The sequence below is a fragment of the Mchenga conophoros genome, linkage group LG7 (genome assembly GCF_057382185.1).
Source record: "Mchenga conophoros isolate Kocher_MC1m ecotype Shallow Benthic linkage group LG7, M_conophoros_male_GT1.1, whole genome shotgun sequence".
Lineage (NCBI taxonomy): Eukaryota > Metazoa > Chordata > Actinopteri > Cichliformes > Cichlidae > Mchenga > Mchenga conophoros.
Genome location: NC_140532.1, coordinates 13129224 through 13151248, shown reverse-complemented (window position 1 = coordinate 13151248; position 22025 = coordinate 13129224). Strand labels below are relative to the sequence as shown.

Below are 22025 nucleotides of genomic sequence, written 5' to 3'. Positions count from 1 at the left end.
GATGATGATAGTGGAGAAAAACAATGAAAAACCAAAGCAGCAGACGGCTGTCATTACAACAGCTCTAAGTGTTTGAGGCCGGGATATCAAAGCCATTCCTTTGATATAAGCAGACTCACAAAGATCAGCTCTCCTTAAAAACCAGCTATAATGAAGGCATCTCATCACACTCTGTCCATGACAAGCCAGAGCGGCCTTGTACTTCCAGTCTCGAACCCTCAGGCCAGCTGAATATACCTGCATCTCTTTTTCTCCTCAACTAAAAAGGGGTAAAAGCTGGAATACGACATTTCTTAGTCTGTATTAGGCAGTGGAGGTAACTAGGGCCCGTGATGTGGAAATCATAAAATGTGCGAGACTGCACCTTTGAAATACAAAAGACCACGGATTTAAAAAGGGCACATTATAATAACCTGAGTATACTGAAGGCGTCAACTGTAGAGAAAGAGCGAGGGGTAAAAAAGCCAGGCTTCATATTATTTTACAAAAAATAATACAATAAACTAAAATAAATACAATCCAGAGAGGTTTGTATCATCTTTAGATTTTCTGTTACTAAATACTGCTCATAGATATGCTTAAAACTGATTTTTTAAAAAGATCATCATCTTTTTCTTTAGTCATATTGCCAGCATCTTGTTTATGCTCATTCCAGAAACAATTATATTTACAGTTGTAGTTCGCAGAGTTACAATAAAACGTTTAACAGCATATTGTTCTGCAACTTTTCCAGCAAAAATGTTAAAAGCAAAATATGTATAGAACAGCCCCCACCCCTCTTCCCCAGTCTTGAGGCAGAGATAGCCACTGAAAAAGTGCTGGTTCAGTCTCCTTCTGTCTCTGGGCATAGCTTTGATCAGTCCCACCTCAAGACTTATCCTGGAGGGAACCGTGCACTTCTATTCTCCATGGCTAATCATACTTCCTGTCTTTGTCTTTATGTGCTTTAGACAAGCGTCAGATAGAAGCACAGGAACAGATTTGCCCCGAAAACCTGGAGAATAAAGCCTCTGGTTGTGCTGCAGCTCATCTTTTCCAGCAGATTTCCTCATGAATATTTCCACAGTTTTTGGAGTGGTGGATTTCAACCCATTGCTGCTTTGAAAAAAGGGCTGCTTTTGAGAGACAAGGGAAGTCTTTCAGAGTTAAAGACGCGAGAGTATATGTACTGTATGTCACCTGACTTTAGCGTATTTTTAGCTGTACCTACAGTTGGTTGACAGAAGACATCAAGGCCAGGGGCTTATATCCTGCTTGCTGTAGAGCGCAGACACGATTTTCACAGAGCCTTGCCAAATGTGAGATGAGACCAAGGAGCGAAATAGTTAACAAAATAATTTCACATGCACAGCATATTCTTTGGGCTCGGGCGATATCGCTCTGCCTGCCACCAGTGGCACTTTTCACCAAGAAACCTGCTTTGTGTGTTTCGTGCAACTACAGAAAAGACCATTTATGCCAGGAGCCAAAAAAGAAGAAAAAGAAATAGACAAAAATCCCCTTTTCTTTTTTTCGGGGGGAAGCTGAAGGCTATGAAAACCATCCTGTGTTCTATTTTTGAACTGATTTCCATTTCCATGGCCACCTGAGGGAGGTCAGGCTGGTCCAGCCAACTTCCTCACAGGGACAAGGACTAACGGTGACAGGGACACAAACCATGTTCCATCCGTTCCAACACCCACGCCACTCATTATTCTCACTGGCACCATCAGGACTTTCACATGGATATAGAAATTAATCGCCATGAAGAAACAGAAAACAACAAAAATCCCTTCTCCTTTTACTTCTTTCTTGGTGTTTTTCTTCTGCTTCAAAGCCTGTAAGTCTCTGCTGTGCCTTAGGGTTAATTAACATGATCCAAACAGTGAATGATCAGAGAGAATGGGAAATCTCCAAAGGTTAAGTGTCACATGGGAAGCGTGTTGTCAGAAGACAAGGAGGTAGGCAGGTTCTTTTTTCTTCTTCTTCTTTTTTTCTGCTCCACGTTCAAAATCAAATGAGAGAGCAGAGCTGCTGCAGAGGGAAGAAATTTGTAGACACCTTTCCAAAACTTTGCATTTCTCCTGTCAGAAGGGCAGAGCTTCACAGTCTGGCTTCAAACAATATCTGTAAATCCGTGACATTTTGATGAACAAAAGAACTCTGCAGGTTTCACCAACTTGTTCACCTTTCTGTATATCATTATCGTTCGCTTTAGAGAAGTACACACAACACAGTTTCATAACGTGATAAGCAAAAGATTTTTTTTGTGGGGGGGGCACATCCATCACAGAGTTAATCACTCCTTTTTAAAGACCTACTCATTGAGATTGAGTCTCCTCTTAGTATCACCACAGGGGGGAAAAGGAGAAAATGACTTCATGATCCACAGATATCCTGGATAGCATGTCTTGCAGGTGAAACTGTATGATTTCTCTCTGTAATAATTAACATGGGCCCCTCTTCTCTCCCTGTGGCTTGTCGCTGACATTTGGTTCATGCTTGAGTGTCTGCCTAGCTGATTTCAATCTCTTGCATGAAGGTGAGCCTGTGTTTGTGTATGCGCGCATGTGTGTGTGTGTGTGTGTGTGTGTAAGTGTGCTTGGGGTCCAGCGGCCAGTCTGACAAGGACATTAAAGACAGGACTTGCCTTCAGCAGATGGGATTAAGCATCATGACAATATGGATTAGAGACCCCCTCGGTCAGTCTCAAACCTCCAGCAGGTTAGAAAGTTGAAAGCCAAACGCTGAAACACAAACGAGTCTCGTCAGTGTGTTTGTGCTCTTGCAAAACCGCATTATGTAAAGGGTCGTATCTCACTCGCCGCTGAATAGATATTTGACAATTCCGAAAATTTATCACACGGATCTTTATACATTTTGACTGCGGTGACACGCCGTGTTGATTTACGCCACGCTCGCGGGATGAAAACACCTCAGAATGGTCACCTCGACCACCGCCGCAACAGGCCTTATTTAACATTATTACATTATGTATGCAAGCTTGAGTATGGATAATGGATGAATCTAAAGCAAAGCAGTTTAATTACCCACCATCATTCTGTCTCACCTAACTGCGGAAGCACACATCTTATTAGCCACGGTGTAAATAAACATTAATATGCCACCCTGATAAAGACTGTCCTCCTCCTTGCAGTTCTTTGTATATTATTATCATTGCTGCAAAGTACACACAAACTGATCCAGTGGCATGTGCAAACAACGGAAGAGATACTGAAGCTGGGGCCAGACTATTACAACCACTTCACAGAAAATTATCATTAGTGCATCTGGCTTGAGGCCACCCAGCCTCATCAAATGATTAAACCGTACAAGGAGTATTTTTACACGGATCTTGCGCAATTGCATGATATAAAACGGGAGCTTGCGCGTGCGTTATTTTTGTCAAAGAGGTGATCAAATCAGGCGGTTAACAACACTGTAGGCAAGGAGCGCTCTTTGTCAGAAAATTTCTTGCTGCGTTCTTGGCAGACCAGGGAGTGGCAGGACAGGCAGAGGAATGACGGACGTCTCCTTGGGCCAACCTGGGACGCGACGGTATGAATATATAGCATGCAGGTTAACCAGCCACCGGGTATTTTGATCCTTTCAGCACATAGCAACAGAGAGAAAGCTTCAAGCAAAGAGAAAACTCAGCATACAGTCCAGCTCTGAGCATCAAACACTGCTGATCTAATAAACTGCAGTATGTGAAATACCAGTTATCCCTCGGGGCGAGCTTTTTAACAAACTAGATTGTGACTTGTACCACACATAATTGATACAAGACGTAATTATTAAGAAAGAAATGGGTTTTTTTCTACTTTACAAGTAGTTACTGTATCAAACATGCTGAACTGAAGCAGCAGCATCCCAGTTTGCTTCAAGTTTAACCTTATTAAGATTATTTTTTGGCTTCTCAAAATGACAGAAGCTGAACTCTTCAAAGACATAAAATGCAGTGCATGTACACAAAGCTCTTTTATAAACTTCTCCATATGTCTTTCGTGTCTGTAGATGGTCTGACTGGAGCCAAAACCCGAGAGGAGACAGGCCTTATTCTGCTCTCTTATGTTGTTTCAATCACCAGTCGACTGTACAAAGGAAGCAGCCTGATGGCATGACGAGTGCACAGCGCTCATCTGCCTGTGCTGTTGTCTCAGTTTGAGCCTCATAAAAGGAAGCGGGCCTGACGATGCCAGAGGCAGGGGATCCAGCTCTACGGTCTGAGCCGAGAAACATCAGCAGAGCGCCATTCTTTAGAAGGAGATGTCCTTCAGAGTGGTGCCAACTCTCCCTGGGGCAGCAGCATGAGACACAGCCTCTTATTTACCATATACAGGATCTCTGCGTGCCCTTAATGAGCCAGGATATTCAGCATCACAGAGACAAAGGCCGCGCTTTCACTGAAGAAGCTGTGGTTTTGCTGAATTAAATAATGATAATTACGAAAATATTAATCAAACTCGGGCTCTCACGGCTCTGTGGATGTGTTGAGGGAGCCCGGTCTTCCAGCTTAGCCTGTAGGAGTTCTGATTTAAAGTATGCCCGCGACCTATAGAGCTGCAGGCAAACGTGCAGACACACGCAAACACACACAGATGCACACAATTAAAATCAAACCCTGGTGGCCCCCTACTCTATAATTAAACACCCTTTGGTGCTCTGCACAAATATACTAAGCCAGGTTCAGATGCGTCAAGGAGAGAGGAGTGAAGGCAAGCGTGAAGAAGCTGTCGGTCCCTTACACTGGAAGTTCTGTTTAATGCAATTAATTAATAAAAAGCACAAACTAATACCTTCCCGGTGTGCAGTTGGTATGTCTGGCGGGGCAGCAGCAGCTATACAGCTGTACTGTGAAACTTTAATGCCGCTGGATGCCTAAAGCGATTGCCCGGGCCCTTTCTCTCAGGTGGGGGTGTGGGGCGGATGGGCGGGTGCAGGGCTTTTTCCACATATTCGATCAAACTAACAAAAATGTTTGAAAGTAGAAGAAGAAAAGGATTTTTGTGTGACCTTTAAAGACACTGAGGTACAGGTGCCTGACAGGATCCATATCAGGATCCAACTGACAAAAAAACCCCTCCTCACAGAGCTTTTTCCTAAATATAAAGTATTCCAAACTCTCTTCTGCTATTCAGATGTTATTAGGTGATTATATGGTATTATTCTTCACCTTTTAGACTTCAGAGTGCTTGTCATTTGGCTCTAGTTGTTATGGTAATGTGAGGTATTCCATCTCCTTCCCAGCATGCTCTGTTTGACATTCATGGGGTTAAAGTCCCCTGAATGATGAAGTGCCAGTGTTTGGGACAGTAAATTGCATCGTTTCAATTGAGAAGAGAGTTCCCCTTGGGTTTGCTGGAGGTCCCAACGGGCTGGCCTTGAACAGAACAGCATGTTGTACATCCATATAAAAAAAGTGAAAAATATGGTGGTACTTTTCCCTTTATGATGCAGAGATTAATCTGTCACTGTATGCGTGCATAAATCTCACTCACTCCTTTGCAAAATACTGTTTTATCTTACTTTATGCTATATTTTATTTTTTTATTGCTCATAAACACAAACCATCACAAAGGGCTAATGTTCTCATCAATATTATTACAAAATGACCATAAATCTGACGCCTTGTTAAAATTTGAAGCCGTTTCTCTTCTCAGCCATTCAACCACTGAAAATATTTGACAGAAGCATTATTTTATCAGGCGGTTTCTCCCACAGTAACAGATGGGCTTCTGTCATATTTGAGCCACAACACGCCGCTTTATTTTCGCAAGATTATTGCACTTTCCTTCCGATCCTTTCCTCATCGCTGTGTTCAGCAGCACTGAACTTGCCTTTTGGGGCTATTTTTTTTCCTTATACTTCAGTAGAAATGCCTTGACAACACTGTGGTGGTTATTTCATCCTGAGAGACCACAAACTAAACAGCAGAAACACGTTGTATAGACACTTGTTTAGTGGTATGCAAATCATCTTGGCCGGAGGTAAAATTAACATTTTCAATTAAAATATTAGCACCAAACAAACACAGAAAAACACACTAATGATTAAATCATCTTGATGGAATCTCATAGTGGAAACCGAAGCTTTTTTCTTGTAATTCTTTATCTGAAAACACGCAGCACTGCTCACACTGTACATTAATGTTTTTATGGTTGTGAATCTTTATGTTTGCAAATGAGGCTTGCCATCGAATGTCTGAATTGGAAGAAAATGTATACAGTATTTTTTTTTTTTATATTCAAAGCTCAGAAATGTATTTTCATTTCTTGTGCAGACAAAATGTTTTTTGTCATTTTCATTTCCTTTCACATATTTATAAAATGCCCAATAATTAAGAATAAGGATAATAATGGTGGGTAAAAAGGTTGCTGTTAAAAAAATATTTTGTCATATATCTTTTGTTTTTTTTTTTTACATATCTGCATTCCTTCCGCAGATATAGGCAATGTAAGGCCCAGAGACAGAGGGGCAGAGCTTTCTGCAGCTGCTTTTACCGTTTACATATATCGCCCTCTGGTGGCGATTCATGTAAACATCCACATAAAGCAACATTGAGGCAAAAAAATGAGCAATGTTCAAACAAAGCAACTTTATTTCCGTTTTGGTATAACAAACAAACCTTGACACAGACTCTTCATGTATGAAATACAAAAAAAAAGACAAAAAAAATCTCTCCTTAAATGTTGCATTCAAATGCAAATCCAGAAAACATGAGATGAGCTTAGGAGGGCTCCAGCTGATATTCAAAGCGCAGCTTTCCAGCTATGGATAAAGAGGCTCTTTTGCATCTGATGACTCTTTTTATTGCCCTGGTCCACAGAGGCCAAGCAGTACCTTCTGGTAGTCTCCCTTGGTATGTTCCTGGAGAAGGAACAGAAACAGCAAGTCAGACATGCTGCATGACAGAACAAGCTTTACTGTAAATCACTCATAGACTAGAGGCAGGTTAGAAAATTCACTTGCCATAATAGTCTGTTGCAGAGATTGCCCAAAGCAGGACTTGTATTCAGAGCAGATTTTTCTCAGGTCCACCTCACAGCGTGACACAATAATTCTGGTCACCATCTTCTCTTTGGCCCCTTTACTCTGAGGAAACGAGCACAAGTCAGCACTTAAGTTGCACACGCTCCAAACTTAACTGCAGCAGCTGATGCAACACTGTTGTAAGATAACTTTTGTCAACTTTGGATTCTCTGTGTTCCTGCAGCTAAATTACACTTTCACAAGCAGATGTATTTCTTACATCTGCTAGATTTAAAAAACAAAACAAAACAAAAAAACAGTCTAGCCCTCAAAATAGCCACATCTCAAGAAAAAGGAAAAGAACAGTAGTGCGAGTACCTTCATGGCTTCATTGAGTCTTTTGGCAAAGTACAGCTGTTTGTTTTCAAAGCACTGAACTGGAACAAATAAAAAGAACAAATATTAACAGGAGTACATCTTACATTCTGCAGATATGTTTCTTATCACTTTGAAAGGAATTCTTAAACCAAAACTGGGGAGTTGTCGTTCATTCATAATCTAAATGCACTGCTAAAGTGTACCTAGCACCAGGAAGGATGTTTGCAAGTCTCCTTTAACTTCCTTCACAATGCTCTCCTGCATGTCGTAGGGGCTGTAACTCTTGTACTTCTGAAATACTAAGACACAGAAGAAAAAAATCTTTGAGTGGTGTAATGGGTCCATTTCACAACTTGCAACAGAGGATCACAAATCCACATGTATTAATAGTGCTCTTAGTAAAAAGGATGGGGCACCTTTTTGGAGGTGGGGTACACTTCTCTCAGACATAATGGAGATCCAGGTCGCCACATCAGTCCCTTTAATTTTTATTCCAGCATCATAGAGAGCCTAGGCATGAGGAAATATCCTTAAACAGTGCCAGAATTTAGCTTGTGGCACAGAAAAGAGCCGTTCATGGACAACGAAAAAATTTCATTCGTGTCTAATTATTCTATATTAATTATTCTATTATTCTATACATGACGGGAATATAAGACCCAAACAAAAATCTGTTTAATTCAAAGGCAAACAACTTACTCTGGCATCTTCATCAATCTTTTCATAGTCTGTAATAGAGGACGGTTCAGCTCTCTTGGTCTGCAGCAAAATAAACAACATTCAGGTCATTTTCACAAGCAACTGCTGAAAAGTCATTTTTACAGGTTATATTTGGCACCAAATGCCTGCATGGATGTAATTATGAAAGTTTCTTTTAATTTGTCACCTATATGTATGTAAATCTTAAGGAACAATGCAGCTACGTCTCACCTGCACAAGAGCCAATAGTAACTTAGCGAAGTTTCCAGAAGTATCTCCAGCCACATCTTTGTCCAGTTCCTTTTTGAACACTATAAAAATTAGATTTTCACGTCGGGGATTTAGCCATCTCTTGAAACCAGAGTAGTCACATAACTTGATTTATGACTGATTAAGACATGATATGATATGTAATACAACAAGAACAATGCATAGTAAATGAAAAGCACGCAACCTCAACTGTAATCTAAACTTTACACAGGATTTCAAAGTGTACTTACATTCCTTGTAGACCTTCTTGATTTCTACCAGCTCATCATTACTACGTGAGCACAAAATCTCAATCAGTGTTTCTTCATCAGTTCCTAATCCCTGAAAAAAGGAGAATTTTAAACGATCACACCTGAAAGCCATCTGAAGACATAAGACTAATGGCTTTTTGTTTCCAGCAGAGGGCGGTGTTGCCCTTCCACAAAATCTCCCTGAGAGAGAAAAAACAAACAAACCACACTTTACCTTGATGGATGCCTTGATCTCTGAGGCATCAAACTGCGCCGTGCTCTTCATCAGTCCAAGGATTACAGTTTCCAGTGAGCCAGACAAAGCACCCTTCAGGGCTGAGATCATGTCCTATATAAATTATAACAGCATTACCTGATCATGCTTAATGTCTGGCATATTGCTGAAAAGACAAAGAATGGCGCTTTAAAGCCATGAAGGAGTTTAGGCCTGCTGTACCTTCTTTGCCCTCCTTTCATACGCAAAAGCAATCTCTCTCCTTTGGGCGTATGTCCGCTTTGTTAGGACATCAATGATGGTCTGCTCATCCACACCTGATTATACATGATTTGAACACATTAATTACACAAATGAATGAATTTTTTTTAACAATACTAAGAAATCTGATTAGGTTATGATGACAAAAGAAAGACACAATCAGTAAATCCCTACAACAACCTTTTAAAAGAAGAAGAGGGGATGGATATACACAAATATCGTGTCTGAGTAAAGGTTTAAACGCAACATGGGCATAAGGTGTAATTTCCTCCTATTCTTATTTGCAGAAAAACATTTTTCCACTCTGAACACATTCTTCACCACAGCACGATGGTGGGCTGTTAGGAGTGCCAGTAGCTCTCAGTCAGCAGCCAGAACACAGCTCTGCCAGCACTGGGGCGTGGACATGGAGATGTTCCCAATGTAGTCCAAACATTTTAAGCCACGAGGCTGACTCACAAATACCAGTCACTCATCTGTTGCAAGAATTTGCAGAACCAAGCACCATTTCTTTTTCCTTTTTCCTTTTTTTTCTTTTTTTGGAGAGAGAGATCTTGCCTTTGGTTTTGATGGCGGTCTCTATCCTGGCAGCATCTTTATCAGGGTCAAAGTCAGGAGCAGGTACCACAGTGGGGAACAAAGGATCCTGACCCTGAGAAGTCAAAGCAAGAAGTAAACTAACTGTTTTGTTGTTAACCTCTTAACCTCCATTAGGAAACTGGTGGCACACAAAAGGTCAGGTTGAGTGCACGAGTTCAGCTAATGTCAGTTTCCCAGAGAACGTATTTTAGTATGTGACTGAAACAAAGCTCACCCTTAAAGCTAAATGTGGCAGGCTGCCGGTGGAGAAGTTAAACATTACATATACATGCAACAAATAAATGATAAAATAAGAGTTGCCATGATAAAGAAGAAAAAAAAGAAAGCAGAACTTTACCCCAATGTTGAGAGACAGCTGTCCCAGAAACTCTGATACCATAGCCATTTTCACTGTTGTGGGGAAAAAAAAAATCTCATAATCAAATCTCGCTATAATCCTATCACTGACTTGCACAAGACCATGTTTATTTTGACTGGAGATGTAATCGTTTGAGAAGGTAAAGCAAGGTCTTTCTAACAAAGGCAGAGAAGTTAAATCAAGTTGTTGCTTTTTACAAAGCCGAGTGACTGCAGGGGAATTTATTCCTTTGACGAATGGTTATTTCTTTTTGACTGCTCTGCCACATTCAGAGGAGTTTCTAGTAAAAGATTTCAGACGCATTAGAAACACCGAAGTGACACGCCCTGGAAAATGTGCTGCTGCACTTCGATGTCGTAAGGCAACTGAGTTCTTTCACACGTGGACAAGGGGAAAAAACTGCTTTAAGAACCTGAAGAATTAAAACTTAACTGAAACTTAAAACAGAAGTGAGACTCTTTTATACAAACTGTGAAAATGCAAGTCATATGTCATGATTCGTGAATGCAAAATGCCTCCTTAAAACTCCTTGAAGCTTTATGCAGTGTAAACTGAACCGTACTTCCTTTTATTCTATTAACAAACAGTTGACAAAATTCCAGCACACTTACCTGAGCTGTAAAAGCTGAGATGATGCACAGATTTGTCCTGGTGATGTTTAAATGGATTGGGTGTGGAGGCTCAACTTTTCAGAGATATGAAAAGGCTTCCCACTTCACTTCCCCTGACGGATTCCCTCCCCCTTTCTGTGGACTCATGACTCCACCCTAATCTGCTACGAGTCAGCAGCTCAGAGTTTTCCCACACACTATTCAAAGTGACTGAAGCCTTGTGCCGTTAGGAGAAATCCTAGGTGTGTCTGATCCCAACTTCCCACAGTCAAAACATCCGAACGTTATAAATCACTTTCAGTTTATTAACTCTTTTTCACACAAAAAGTAAACAAAATACATACAAACATACCTTTGAACAAAATTACAGGTTATATAGAATAAAAGTGCATCAGGATCCACATTTATAATTTAAGGACTTTGCTTTTATTTCTTTAGGCATGCATGTGCAGCTCCTCCTCCAGCTCTCCTAATGCAAATCATGAAGTTATATGACAATACATTAACAAAGGGATCTTAAAACGACTTTTGAATTAGCTTTTTCACATACATGTTACGCTTGGCTGTACGTTTCTTCTGCTTGCACGTCTTCTTGTTGCTTCCATTGGTTTTCTGGTAGGATGGACAATAAGAGAATATGTTTATTTGTCATTTTCAGAAGGACTGAGTGCTCAAAGTTGCTTGGCTGAAAACTTGTTTTACCAAAAGCTGTTACGGTAAGTGAATAAAGAATGCCGTTCAGCTATTTGCTATGTTAAATTTCAGACAGACCTCCAATGAATGTCTCAGAATCTAAACCAGAAAAGCCAATAACTCTTCTCAGTATTTGTCCCTGCTGTTAGTTTTAGGCTTTGCCATTAACAAATATGAGGCAGCTTCTGGTTCAGCTTGTTAGAAGAGTTATTTTTGCTTTTACAAATTCTCTGGAGTGGGGGTGGGGACTTCCTAGATATTAATATAAACATAGCAACCTTTCCTCTTGTTGCTCTTTATTAACCTGGGCCACATGTCTGTTGTTGTGGAGATTTTTTCCCTATAATGTTTTGAATTAACAGGGTAACTGTAGCGAAAACATGAATACAAACCTTCACAATGGGTGTTGGTGGAAAGGTGCAGGGGACCCTTCCATGTTGCTGGTGGAAGGGCAGGACTACAGCTGGATCAACAGGTATCCAAGGCACAAAGCCAAAGGCCGGGGGTTGTGGAACAGAGCTGTGGGCCTGATGCAGGTCGTATCCCCCCAGATTCCCTTTTCCATGTGCTGCTTTGAGGATGGTCACAAACGGTTCTCCCGATTTATGTGCAATCAGGTATCGTCCTTCCTCTAACCTACAAAAGCAAACAAAGTCCTTGAGACTGTGTCACTCACAGAAACATGTTGTAGCACTGCAATGATTTCTCCATTCTTGGAAGAAATGATGAAGAATGAAGCGCTGACAAAGAAGTTGACACATGTACCGAGTGTCATTGAGTAATTCTCTGATTGAGTAATTCTCCAGCGCAAACATGAAGGCAGACTTGCGTCACAGTTTTAGCCCGAGGCAGCCAGAGCGAACAGTGTGAACACTTCATCGGCTTAAACAAAGCTTTACAAATCAATAGCCAACTTTCTGATAACCTGAAGGTGATGAGCAAGTTTGAAAAAAAAAAAAAAAACTCCTTGGGGTATAGACTTTACATTCAATTCATCAACATTTAACCAAACACTATAGAGTTTATAAAACAGGCTGCCCTCAACAGGAGCCTCGTAATCTTGCTCATCTTCTGTTGTAGCCTGCAGGTCTTGTGAAAGAAGCTCTGAGGGGGTCAATAAAGGAGCAGGAAGTCAATGATGCACTGTTATGTTAACCAAGTCATACAGAAATTAAACCAACATATTGAAAATCAATCGACATCAACTTTTGTGTTCATTAGTGTCAGTACTCAGGGAGGGATCCCTCACTCATGTCTGTCCCGTCTGTAACATCTGAAAATAAAATATAATAAATAATAAAAACAAAGGTCGATCAAATGGACCAATACGGCAATGCCACGATGATCCATTTGGCAAAGTAAATCCATTGGGTATCCTTGTTGGTCTTCAGACAACAATTCTGATGGCTAAGGAACCAAATGGGGCAAGCAAAAAAAAAAAAAAGTACTCAGGGAGGGAGGGGGGGTCTTATTGCTCTAAAGCATGGTGAAGGCTCAGTCATGGTTTAAGATTAACAAAAGATAGAAAAGAGCTGTCAGATATTATATCCATACCATCTGGAAAGAGTCTGATTGGCAACTGGCTTCCTTTTCCAGCATGAAAATGACCATAAGCACATCGTCATTGCAGTAAAAGCTTAACTGGAGAGGAAAAACACACCATGGAACTCTATCAGTCATGGTTTGGCCTCCCCAGAAGCCGGGCCTCAACATTACTGAAGATGTGGGATCATGTTAACAGAGAATAAAACAAAAGACAGCCGACATTCAAAGAAGAGCTTTGAATGTCCTTCAAGAGGCCTGGAGGACGATTCCTGGAGACTGCTTAAAGAAATGAAAAGAAAGTTTGCCCAAGAGTTCATCCAGGTTGTATTGAATTATAAAGGCGGTCACACCAAATATTGACTTTCAAGTGTGATAGAATTATATAAACTCTGTTTTTGCTTTATATAATGTATCTGCATGTATGTTTGTACATTTTAATAAATCTGTGCACACACTTACAATTATCAAATAAAATTTGGGTGGAGGATCTCAATGACAACAATATACAAACAAAAATAGTAATAATATAATTTGTGTCAGCAACAACTTACCCAGTAAGTTTTTTCAGTAGGTGGTGGAGTATATTTAATGACTTGGAAAGCCTGGAAAAGAGACATCAGCAAGTTTCAGTCTATCTGCTTTACTTGGCATCTAACAGATTCAGAGGTGATGAAAAGGCCTGGATTATCAACACTGACTGAAACTCAAGAAGACAAACTCGAAATCTTAAGTAACACAATCATTCTGAGATGATTAGCTTAATCCTTTTTATCGACACACATTTGTTGAAACAACACTCACTTGAACCCACAGGAGACGTTCTGCTTCCAGTCATCAGGCAGCTTTCGCAGCAGAGCTACTTTTGATGTGTGTGCATTGATGTGCGCTACAGAGTCATGGAGACAGGGTGAAAGACAAACTGAGAGAACAACAAGAGCTAGTGTGCACATCAAGAGCTTCACTTCATCATCCGTGCTATGTCTGGTGCTCACAAAGTAATTAGTCTGTGGTGATTTGCCAGCATTGTTAACCAGCTTGAGTGGGTGTTAAGAAATGCTCGTTGGCCCCCTCTCATCTTGATCCTTCCCTGCCTCCCACTCCAGCTGGAAAGGCCTGCATATTTCAGCAGTGTCTTCCTTCATTTGCAGAGTGTTTTAGAGCTGACAACAGCAGCCATAAATACACAATAGCAGAATGCCCCATGACAAACCACATGATAAACCACAAAGAGCCAAGTAAATAAGGAAGTCTATTAGCACCATATAATTTCAATAGCTGGGGGATATTATTTACTTCATATAGCTCAATGTTCTTACCACTAGTGGCAAAACCAGACATTATTTTGCCACACAGGCCTGTTAGCCATTCTCTTGAATGGCTACATTTACAGCAGTGAAGCTGAACATATGAAACTTGTGCCAATGTGTGTACCTTTTGTGAACTATAAAGGTGTTTAATTAATCCAATAGGCAAAAGGAACACAGAACATGCATGTCAAGATTACATGAGTCAGTTCAGTGAACCTAGCACAGACAAAAGGTGCAGTCTTTCCCCGAATCTTGAGTCATAGATAAGCAGCACGGAGACACTGACAATGCAACTCAAGCCCAAAACAACACTTAGCTTAGCACACTGCATTCACTGTAATAACACATGATCACATGTGGCTGTAGCTATGGCAACTAAGTAAACCTAACCATTTCAGTCAGAGGAGGACGATGAGTCATCTGAAGACTATTTCTCTGGTTTGTGGAAGGATCTGCCCCACTGATTGTATTGTGGCCTGTTTTAAGCTGTCTAAATGATACATTGGCTATTTCCTTGGCAACGAGGTTAAAAAAAGGAAAGCCAAAGGGTCCCTCCTTTAGCTCAATTTAGAACCATGTGTGGAACATAACCATCATCATTTTAATAGTATCTCAAAGCAACAAGTTTGAAAGTAACAAGGATAAAAACGTTACCTATGTAAGATACTGTGCTGGAGTGAAGCAAAGTCTCTGTCCACAAGTTGCATACCTCGCTCCTGGTTAGGCACTCAACACCATAACACAACTGGTACTCCAGCTTAGGCAAGACATGCACTGGTGTATGCTATTGGGACAGATCAAATGTCAATATTAAAAACAAATCTCATTCTGAGGATTGTGCATATACAGAATGAATGTTTATACCTGGTTTTTCCTGCTGCCTACTTTTCTCGTGTGGGTCAGAGAGACAGAGCTGCGCACCATGAGTAACAAGTCTTGCAGACTGTAGAGTTTATAAAACAGGCTGCCCTCAACAGGAACCTCGTAATCTTGCTCATCTTCTGTTGTAGCCTGCAGGTCTTGTGAAAGAAGCTCTGAGGGGGTCAATAAAGGAGCAGAGAGTCAATGAAGCATTGCATGGTAATCACGTCACACAGAAATTAAACCACCATATTGAAAATCAATCAACACTAACTTTTATGTTCTTTAGTGTCAGCACTGAGGGATGAAGAGTTGGGGGGAACCACACAGGTTTCGCCATCCTTGCTCTGGTTTCTCTCCAAAAATGAAGACACACACGGTTTAACCAGCAATGTTGGATGAGAGTGAACTGATGGCCCTGCACATCGGGTGGGCGACTTAGCAGAGCATTTGGCCATCTCGTTGGCAGACTTGAACATGGCTGTCTGCATGCGCAGGATCTCACCTAGCTGGTCCCCAGAATCCTTTGCTCTTTTGGTTTGCCGTCTGGCCCTTGTAACTCTTTGAGGGGAAGACATCTCTGAACTTTCAGGGGTGGACTCAGAAGCAGGAACAACTGGAGGGTCTGCAGAGCACGTTACAGTTTGAGGTTTACTTTGTTTTGGGACAGTGTTCACTGGAGACATCGAGTCATCAATGACCAGTTTCTCATCATCCGAGTCTCCAGTAAAAGCTTGGTCTTCATCACTTTGCAGGGCAGGGTCTTGTCTTGCTTGTTCAGTCCCTGGTTGAATGTGCTCACTCAAAACCTGCTGAGCTGGCTCTGACACAGAGTCGTTAGTTTTTATTGAGGAGCTGCTCATCTCTTCACTGAACGTTTTAATCTTTTTTGAAAGTGGGGACCCTCTATCTTTTTTACTTTTAATATAACCACCCTGTTCATCTGGGATCTTCTTACACTTTGACGTCTCTCCAAATGTCTCCAGGTCGGTGAGATCCACCTCAAAATCCAGACCACTGTTTCCCAGAGAAACTTCGCTCCTCTGGGAAATTTCCTATGTCAGAAACAGAAGAAGAAGAATTGCTCTAATGAAATAAGACCAGATAACACCACCACTACCACAGTTAATTTACACATAAACATACCTGTGAGGGGTTCTGCTTATTTACAGGAAGCTCTGTCATCAAATGGAACACATTTTTACTTCCATTCTTCTTGATGGACCGCTTCAAACTCTCTTCATGATAGATATGACTCCTTTCTCTTACTGTCATTTCAGTCTTCAGGAGTGGCGAGTCTATATACACAGTCTTCTTCTGATTACCGACTGTGAATAAGAATAAAAAGGGCCATGTGAAACAGTACCACCGTCAGGCCATATATAACATCAATACACACAATAGCTACCTAATGCCTAGTTTATGGTCACCACATTGGCTGTGCTGTGCACCAACTGTGATGTCCTCACAGTCTTGTTGCAGGAAGCAAAGACATTTTTGCCAGTTTTTGCCAGGAAGTGTCATCTTTTCAAGCTGTTACAGCAATGTTGTTACAGATTCTTCAAATTTGTGAGCTCCTGTACTGACATTTCAGTGAAATGGAAGTAATGACTGGCACGCGCACAAGGCTACAAAACTACAAAAGGTGCACAGCAAGCTAAAATGACGCTAAAGTAATGCGTGCCAGCAGTTGTGACGTCACTTTTGCAGCACACCACACTTCATGAAGGTGACAACAGTGAGCATCAATGAGGTATTAGATACTCTATGTGTCTCATAAACATATAATTTATTTCTCACTTTTAAAAAATGTGAACATGTCTTCTGCTCTTTTCTTTTTTGGTAATCCTATGAAGCTCAATTCTGCAGCATGTTTTTGTTAGGTCATAATATGCCCTATATTCTTCAAAACAGAATTTAATTTAAAACCTGTTAAGTTTAAAAAGGGTAATCTATATTTTTTTCTCGCTTCACCATGATAGCACATTTTTAATTGCTGGAAGTAAAACTTAAACTGGCTCTAATTAACTTCCAGTACGACAGCATGTGATGTGTGCTGTACCTTTTCCTTGGTTTAATTTGACCCAAACAGGCAGTTCCCATTGCTCCACAAATTCAGGGCCATGGTTGTCCAGCAGCCTGACCAAGGCATCTCGAGTCAAACAAACATGAGGCTCATAACAAGCACAGAGCTTCTCAGCATTCCCATCACCACTGACAGTCTGGAGAGGGAGGGGAAAAAACAAAACACACACACACACACAAAAAAATAAATAAATCACACTACCAGAACATGAGAAAATCTTCTGTATCAGTCAAACAAACACAGGTGGATACACAACTTTCTACAGTTAAACGGGGTTTGACATTAACATGTGTGACCTGGCATCTTTCAGAAAAATGCAATAAGGTCTAATTTTGCTGAGCAAGACATGAACACCCTCTGGTGTCTTTGGTGAAAACTGCAAGAGGCGAAAGAGAATTTCAATAGACCTGAGGTCATGAATCTCATTCTAGCAGTAAAACGTGTCTGTGGCTTACTTTGATGGAGCAATTATAAAAAGTGAGACAATTGCTTACAGCATGCATGTCCTTAGCCTTTTTAGCTGGAGGATTCTCTGATGAAACACTCTGATAATCCCATGCAAGTTGTGCATCAGCAGGCACTATCTTGTGGTCTGTAATATTCACACTGCCCTGGAGAAATAAAGGGAAGAAATATGGTAATAGAGAAACTTAATCAACAGCAAAAAAACTGATTCTGCAATTCAACACTTGAAGCTGAGAAGGTATCAAAGTGATGATAAAAAATTTTTAAACAAGGAAAAAAAAAGACATTTTAATTTCTGAACAACTAAATTATATACGGCTGTAGTCTGATACTGCTGAGACTGAAAAGCGGCTGCAGATGTACATTACCATATTCAGCAGCTGTTTTTCAAAGGTAAGCGCCAGCCCTGGATCGAATGTCCCTCCTGTTAAACTGGTCAGCTCGTGGATCTGGTAGAACTGGGGAAGCGTCCTAATGCATTCCAAACAGCTCCTTAAAAATTCCTTAAAAACAACAAAGAAAAAACAATTAGGGTTTGTGTTTCATTGCTTATGAACTAAACCACATAAAGCTAACGAGAGGTGCAACTGATGGAGTATCAGTACCTCTGAATATTGCATAGCTCCTTGTGATATGAAATTGTAGTCATCAGCACACATTCTAGCCACATCTTGGAGGTAGCTATTGAAGTGCATCACTTCATTGTTCACTCGTGCCTTTAAGACCTGGAAAAAACAAGCAAACAAAAAATCAGGGTCTTTTTTCCCCAAGTAATGGAATTACAACTACCAGGACTAAGCTCCCATTAAGAGCATTAAGATGCAAATGCTGATACCTCTGGAGGATCCTTGGTTTTCTTATTCATTAAAAAACCAAGAAATGTCTCCTGTTGTTTGCTAGAAATGTTGGACAGGCAGGGATAAGGGAGCCTGGGCTCGGGAAAGGGAGCATCTTTCTTAATCTGCTTCTGCTCTGCTCCTGATTTTTTGGTATCCTCAAAGTCTCCTGTTCTTTCAACGGCTTTGTCTGCACTTAGATCCTCACTATCACAGCTGTCCCAGCAGGATGCTTGGCTGCTGATGCAACTGTTGTCTTTAAACTCTGCAGCTTCATTTGTGGAAGGAGAGCGGGAGACTTTTGCAGCCCCATCATCACACTCCTGTTTGGCTTTGGCATTCTCTACAGGACTTGAAGAAGGAGAATGAAAACACGAGTAGAATAAACAGATAGTGTAAATGCACTTGAAATTATAGTTTACTTTAACTGTTAATTTAATGGCATACCCTCGGAGAAAGGCCCACAGTTCTCTGATATTAGGTGCAAGGGAATATTTGTCATAAACATCTCTGGAAAAGAAAGGTCCTTCAGGAACTGGGTGGTCTTCCCTTCAATTTAAAATGAAAAAATAAAAGATATTAGAGACCCTATGTTGTTATTAAACCCGTCCAAAGTGCCAAACATTTCTAGAATTTAACTGGTGTTTTTATATTGCTGTTGTATATTAAAAAATATTGATTACTACGGTAGATAAACTTGTTTATGTAAGACAAAAAGAAATAAAAAAGCCACCTGACAGATAATTAACAAAAGTATAAATATTCAATATTCACTTTAAAAAAAGTATTTTATAAATAAAATTTACTGACTATGGGGGGGAAAACACCTTCTGAAGTTATTTTCTTAAAGGTTTGACTTAGTGTCGCAATTTCAAGGTATCTGACTCAAAGTTTCGAAAAAAATACCCCAACTTCATATTTAACTTATGGATGTTTTTTTTTAATCCCAGTGATAATAATAGCAATATCACAATATATCCAAAAAATGTAATATATACACAATTTGATTTCATTTTTCAGTTACTTTAATAAACGAAATATTAAAATATATTTTAATGCACTATTTTTTGCACAAATATAATTCTAATTCTGGTATAAGTCTTATTATTATCAAATCAACGTTTCCGCCAAACAGAGAGTAAACAAAGTGAAACACGTGTTTCTCTGAGAGAAAGGTTGCGCAGCTGTTCTCAGGTGCAACTTCCTGTTTTCCCTTTCAAAATATAAAAGTTGTTTTGTTGTTGTTATAATGAATTCTTGAACAGAACTGATTATAAATTTAAAAAAAAATAAAAAAAAATATTAAAGTTGTAACGTCAGGTACAAACAATACAAAATCTAGTGTTTAGCTAACGGTATCAGCATACTGGAAAAATGAGCGAGAAAAACGAAATAATATAGAAACAACATTATTTTTTTAACTGGTAAAACAACATTTATTTAGATTTTTTTTTTTTTAAATGGTGGAAGTGTCTAACAGTTCTCTAACTTCCTGTCTTATTTAAGCAGCTTGACAGACAGCTAGCCAAGGATAAATAACATGGTGCAGCCTCGTTTTGTAAGCACGTTTCGGCTCCTGTTCGGAGTTAAACATTAAAGGTTTTACTCCTAAGGTAGCCACTAAATGGGATTTGAGTCCATATAAATAACGTTAAGTCAACGCCGCACAAAGCGTAAGTGAGCTCTCTCAACTCCTGTTAGCCAGCATGTGCTAATCCTTACTTGATGTAGCGAGCGTACTTAGCTCAAGCTGACAAATAATATCCACAAGGATTCAAACGACAGAAACCAGTGGCAGTGAGAATGCTACGTACCATGTGAGCTCCATGGTGGTCTGTGACAGCGGTCCACAGGAAAAACTGCACTACTGTCTGTTAACTTTAGTGTTATCTGGCTAACACACGTTTGTTGAGCGACAGTATTCGTCTTGGTAAAATTCTGCTGACATTAACCGCTCTGTGTGCATTGCTGCCCCCTAACGGATGGTAACTATTAATCAATCGATTTTATTATTTTTGTGTGTGTGTGTATTTGGTTACAAATAAGATGACATTTCTTTGCAGCTTTGCTTTAGTGCTCGGTAACAGTTTCCCTGCCCATCTATGAAAGAGAAAAATACACTTGAATGTGTGTTCACGCCAACAGCCTAAAACATCTCCATGGTGTCTGTTTACAAATAACTCTCCTTACTTTGAATTAAGGAAGACCTTTTTTCAGCAAAGTGAGGGGAAAAGAGCATGCTGTATTCTAATTTTGCTACGAGCAGGTAATTCCCTTCATGTAATAATAATGTCCAAAGAACCTTTGCTGTCCAGTTCTGAGCCCCGTCTCTGTGTGGTTTCTGAGACCGCTGTTAGTTGCTATCTTGGGGTCTGTAAAATCTTATTATATCTGGAGATACGAGTCCCAGCTCTAGTACAGATAATTATAGGGAGACCTATCTGGATCTCTTGCTCATATCCACAGCGGTCTCAGGCATTAACCTGAATGCAGCTTACATGCTCCACTACTCTGCTGAGGTGTATGAAAACTAAGATCAAAAACACCAAAAGTAATAGCACTATTTAACATTTGACAAACTTAAACCCTTCTATTGGTCTTTTCTAAAATCAAGAGACTTGCTTTTTCCATTGAACTCTGGCGTCCATATAGATATTTTGTTGCCCGAGGAACCACCTTTAGCAGCAATAACTTGAAGAAATCATTGTTGAAGGATTTCTGCTCACTCTTCTTTACAAAATTGCTTCAGTTCATTGATTTGCAGGCAAAGCTCTGTTAAAGTCCCATTTGCAATGCCTTGATTAATTTATTTTTACAGCCTTTCTGGTGTAGACCTGCTGCTGTTCTTGGGGTCATTGTCTTCTTGCCATCCCCAACTTCAGCAATCAGACAGATTACCTCATATTTTAGAATACCACTCAGTACACTGTACAGAGGAGTTCGTGGTTCCCAGGTCCTGTGGCTGCACAACAAGCCCTAATTATCAGGACTCCACCACCGTGCATGACTGCTAGTATGAGGTGTTGGTGCTGATATGCTGTGTTTCACCAAAAGTGATGCTGTGCATGGCCAAACATCTCCGCTTTGATCTTGTCTATCCAGAAGACTTTGTTCCAGAAGTCTTGTGGTTTGTTCAGATGCAGCTTTGCAAACTTAAGGCATTCTGTCGTGTTGTTTTTAGGGAGAAAAGTCTTTCTTCTGGCCACCCGTCCAAACAAGCCATAAATATTCAGCCTTTTTCTAATTGTACTGTCAAAAACTTTAATATTTAACATACTGAGTCCTGTAGAATCTGAGTAATTCTTGTTTTCTTTTCTCTGAGGTTTGCATTTGTTAGGATGTCCACACCTGTGAAGATTATGCTGTTGTATTAACACACAACGAAATGCTGCAGGTCAGAAAACTGCCATCATTGCTTTTATAGAGGTGATCACATTTGCTGATGCTCAGTTAATTAAGTGCATTTGATGAGCCTCTAAACTCCTATGGAAGCAACAAGGGTGCATTTAACTTTGCACAGGCCTGCATAGAGTTCACATGACTGTAAGCACATATAGAAAAACAATCTGAAATGTTGGATATTATTCCACAGTTTTGCAGTTAATAATGCTTAATCAAAATCTAAAATGTATTACATGG

At 40.2% G+C, this 22025-nt stretch overlaps 2 protein-coding genes across 2 annotated transcripts; both read right to left on the bottom strand.

Annotated features, from left to right (window-relative positions):
* Positions 1–6562: 6562 nt before the first annotated feature.
* LOC146569701 (annexin A2-A-like) lies at positions 6563–10699 on the bottom strand. The gene is made up of 13 exons (XM_085282179.1): positions 10594–10699; positions 9962–10014; positions 9583–9676; positions 8986–9080; positions 8764–8877; positions 8529–8619; positions 8260–8339; positions 8029–8088; positions 7746–7839; positions 7533–7628; positions 7330–7388; positions 6952–7074; positions 6563–6849 (listed from the first exon to the last, which is right to left on the bottom strand). The coding sequence occupies exons 2-13, from the start codon at positions 10007–10009 to the stop codon at positions 6790–6792; spliced, it is 1014 nt and encodes a 337-aa protein (XP_085138305.1). The 5' UTR covers positions 10010–10014; positions 10594–10699; the 3' UTR covers positions 6563–6789.
* A 115-nt stretch (positions 10700–10814) lies between these two features.
* ice2 (interactor of little elongator complex ELL subunit 2) lies at positions 10815–20339 on the bottom strand. Its single transcript, XM_085282176.1, has 16 exons — positions 20201–20339; positions 18834–18935; positions 18386–18737; positions 18156–18275; positions 17919–18053; positions 17580–17696; positions 17062–17221; positions 16146–16327; positions 15274–16054; positions 15003–15172; positions 14793–14922; positions 13633–13717; positions 13383–13433; positions 11679–11922; positions 11144–11205; positions 10815–11062 (listed from the first exon to the last, which is right to left on the bottom strand). Exons 1-16 carry the CDS (start codon positions 20212–20214, stop codon positions 11020–11022), a joined length of 2748 nt encoding a protein of 915 aa, XP_085138302.1. The 5' UTR covers positions 20215–20339; the 3' UTR covers positions 10815–11019.
* Between the last annotated feature and the right edge of the window lie 1686 nt (positions 20340–22025).

Excerpts from the sequence above, each read along its gene's own strand:
- LOC146569701 (XM_085282179.1), bottom strand. The coding sequence starts at position 10,009 with ATGGCTATGGTATCAGAGTTTCTGGGACAGCTGTCTCTCAACATTGGG. Across the intron at positions 8,620-8,763 it reads AGATCAAGGCATCCATCAAG|GGATTAGGAACTGATGAAGA; the intron begins GTAAAGTGTGGT and ends TCCTTTTTTCAG. Across the intron at positions 8,340-8,528 it reads CAAGAAGGTCTACAAGGAAT|TGTTCAAAAAGGAACTGGAC; the intron begins GTAAGTACACTT and ends TAATTTTTATAG.
- ice2 (XM_085282176.1), bottom strand. Across the intron at positions 13,434-13,632 it reads AACGTCTCCTGTGGGTTCAA|GCTTTCCAAGTCATTAAATA; the intron begins GTGAGTGTTGTT and ends TCTCTTTTCCAG. Across the intron at positions 11,063-11,143 it reads CGTACAGCCAAGCGTAACAT|GAGAGCTGGAGGAGGAGCTG; the intron begins GTATGTGAAAAA and ends GATTTGCATTAG.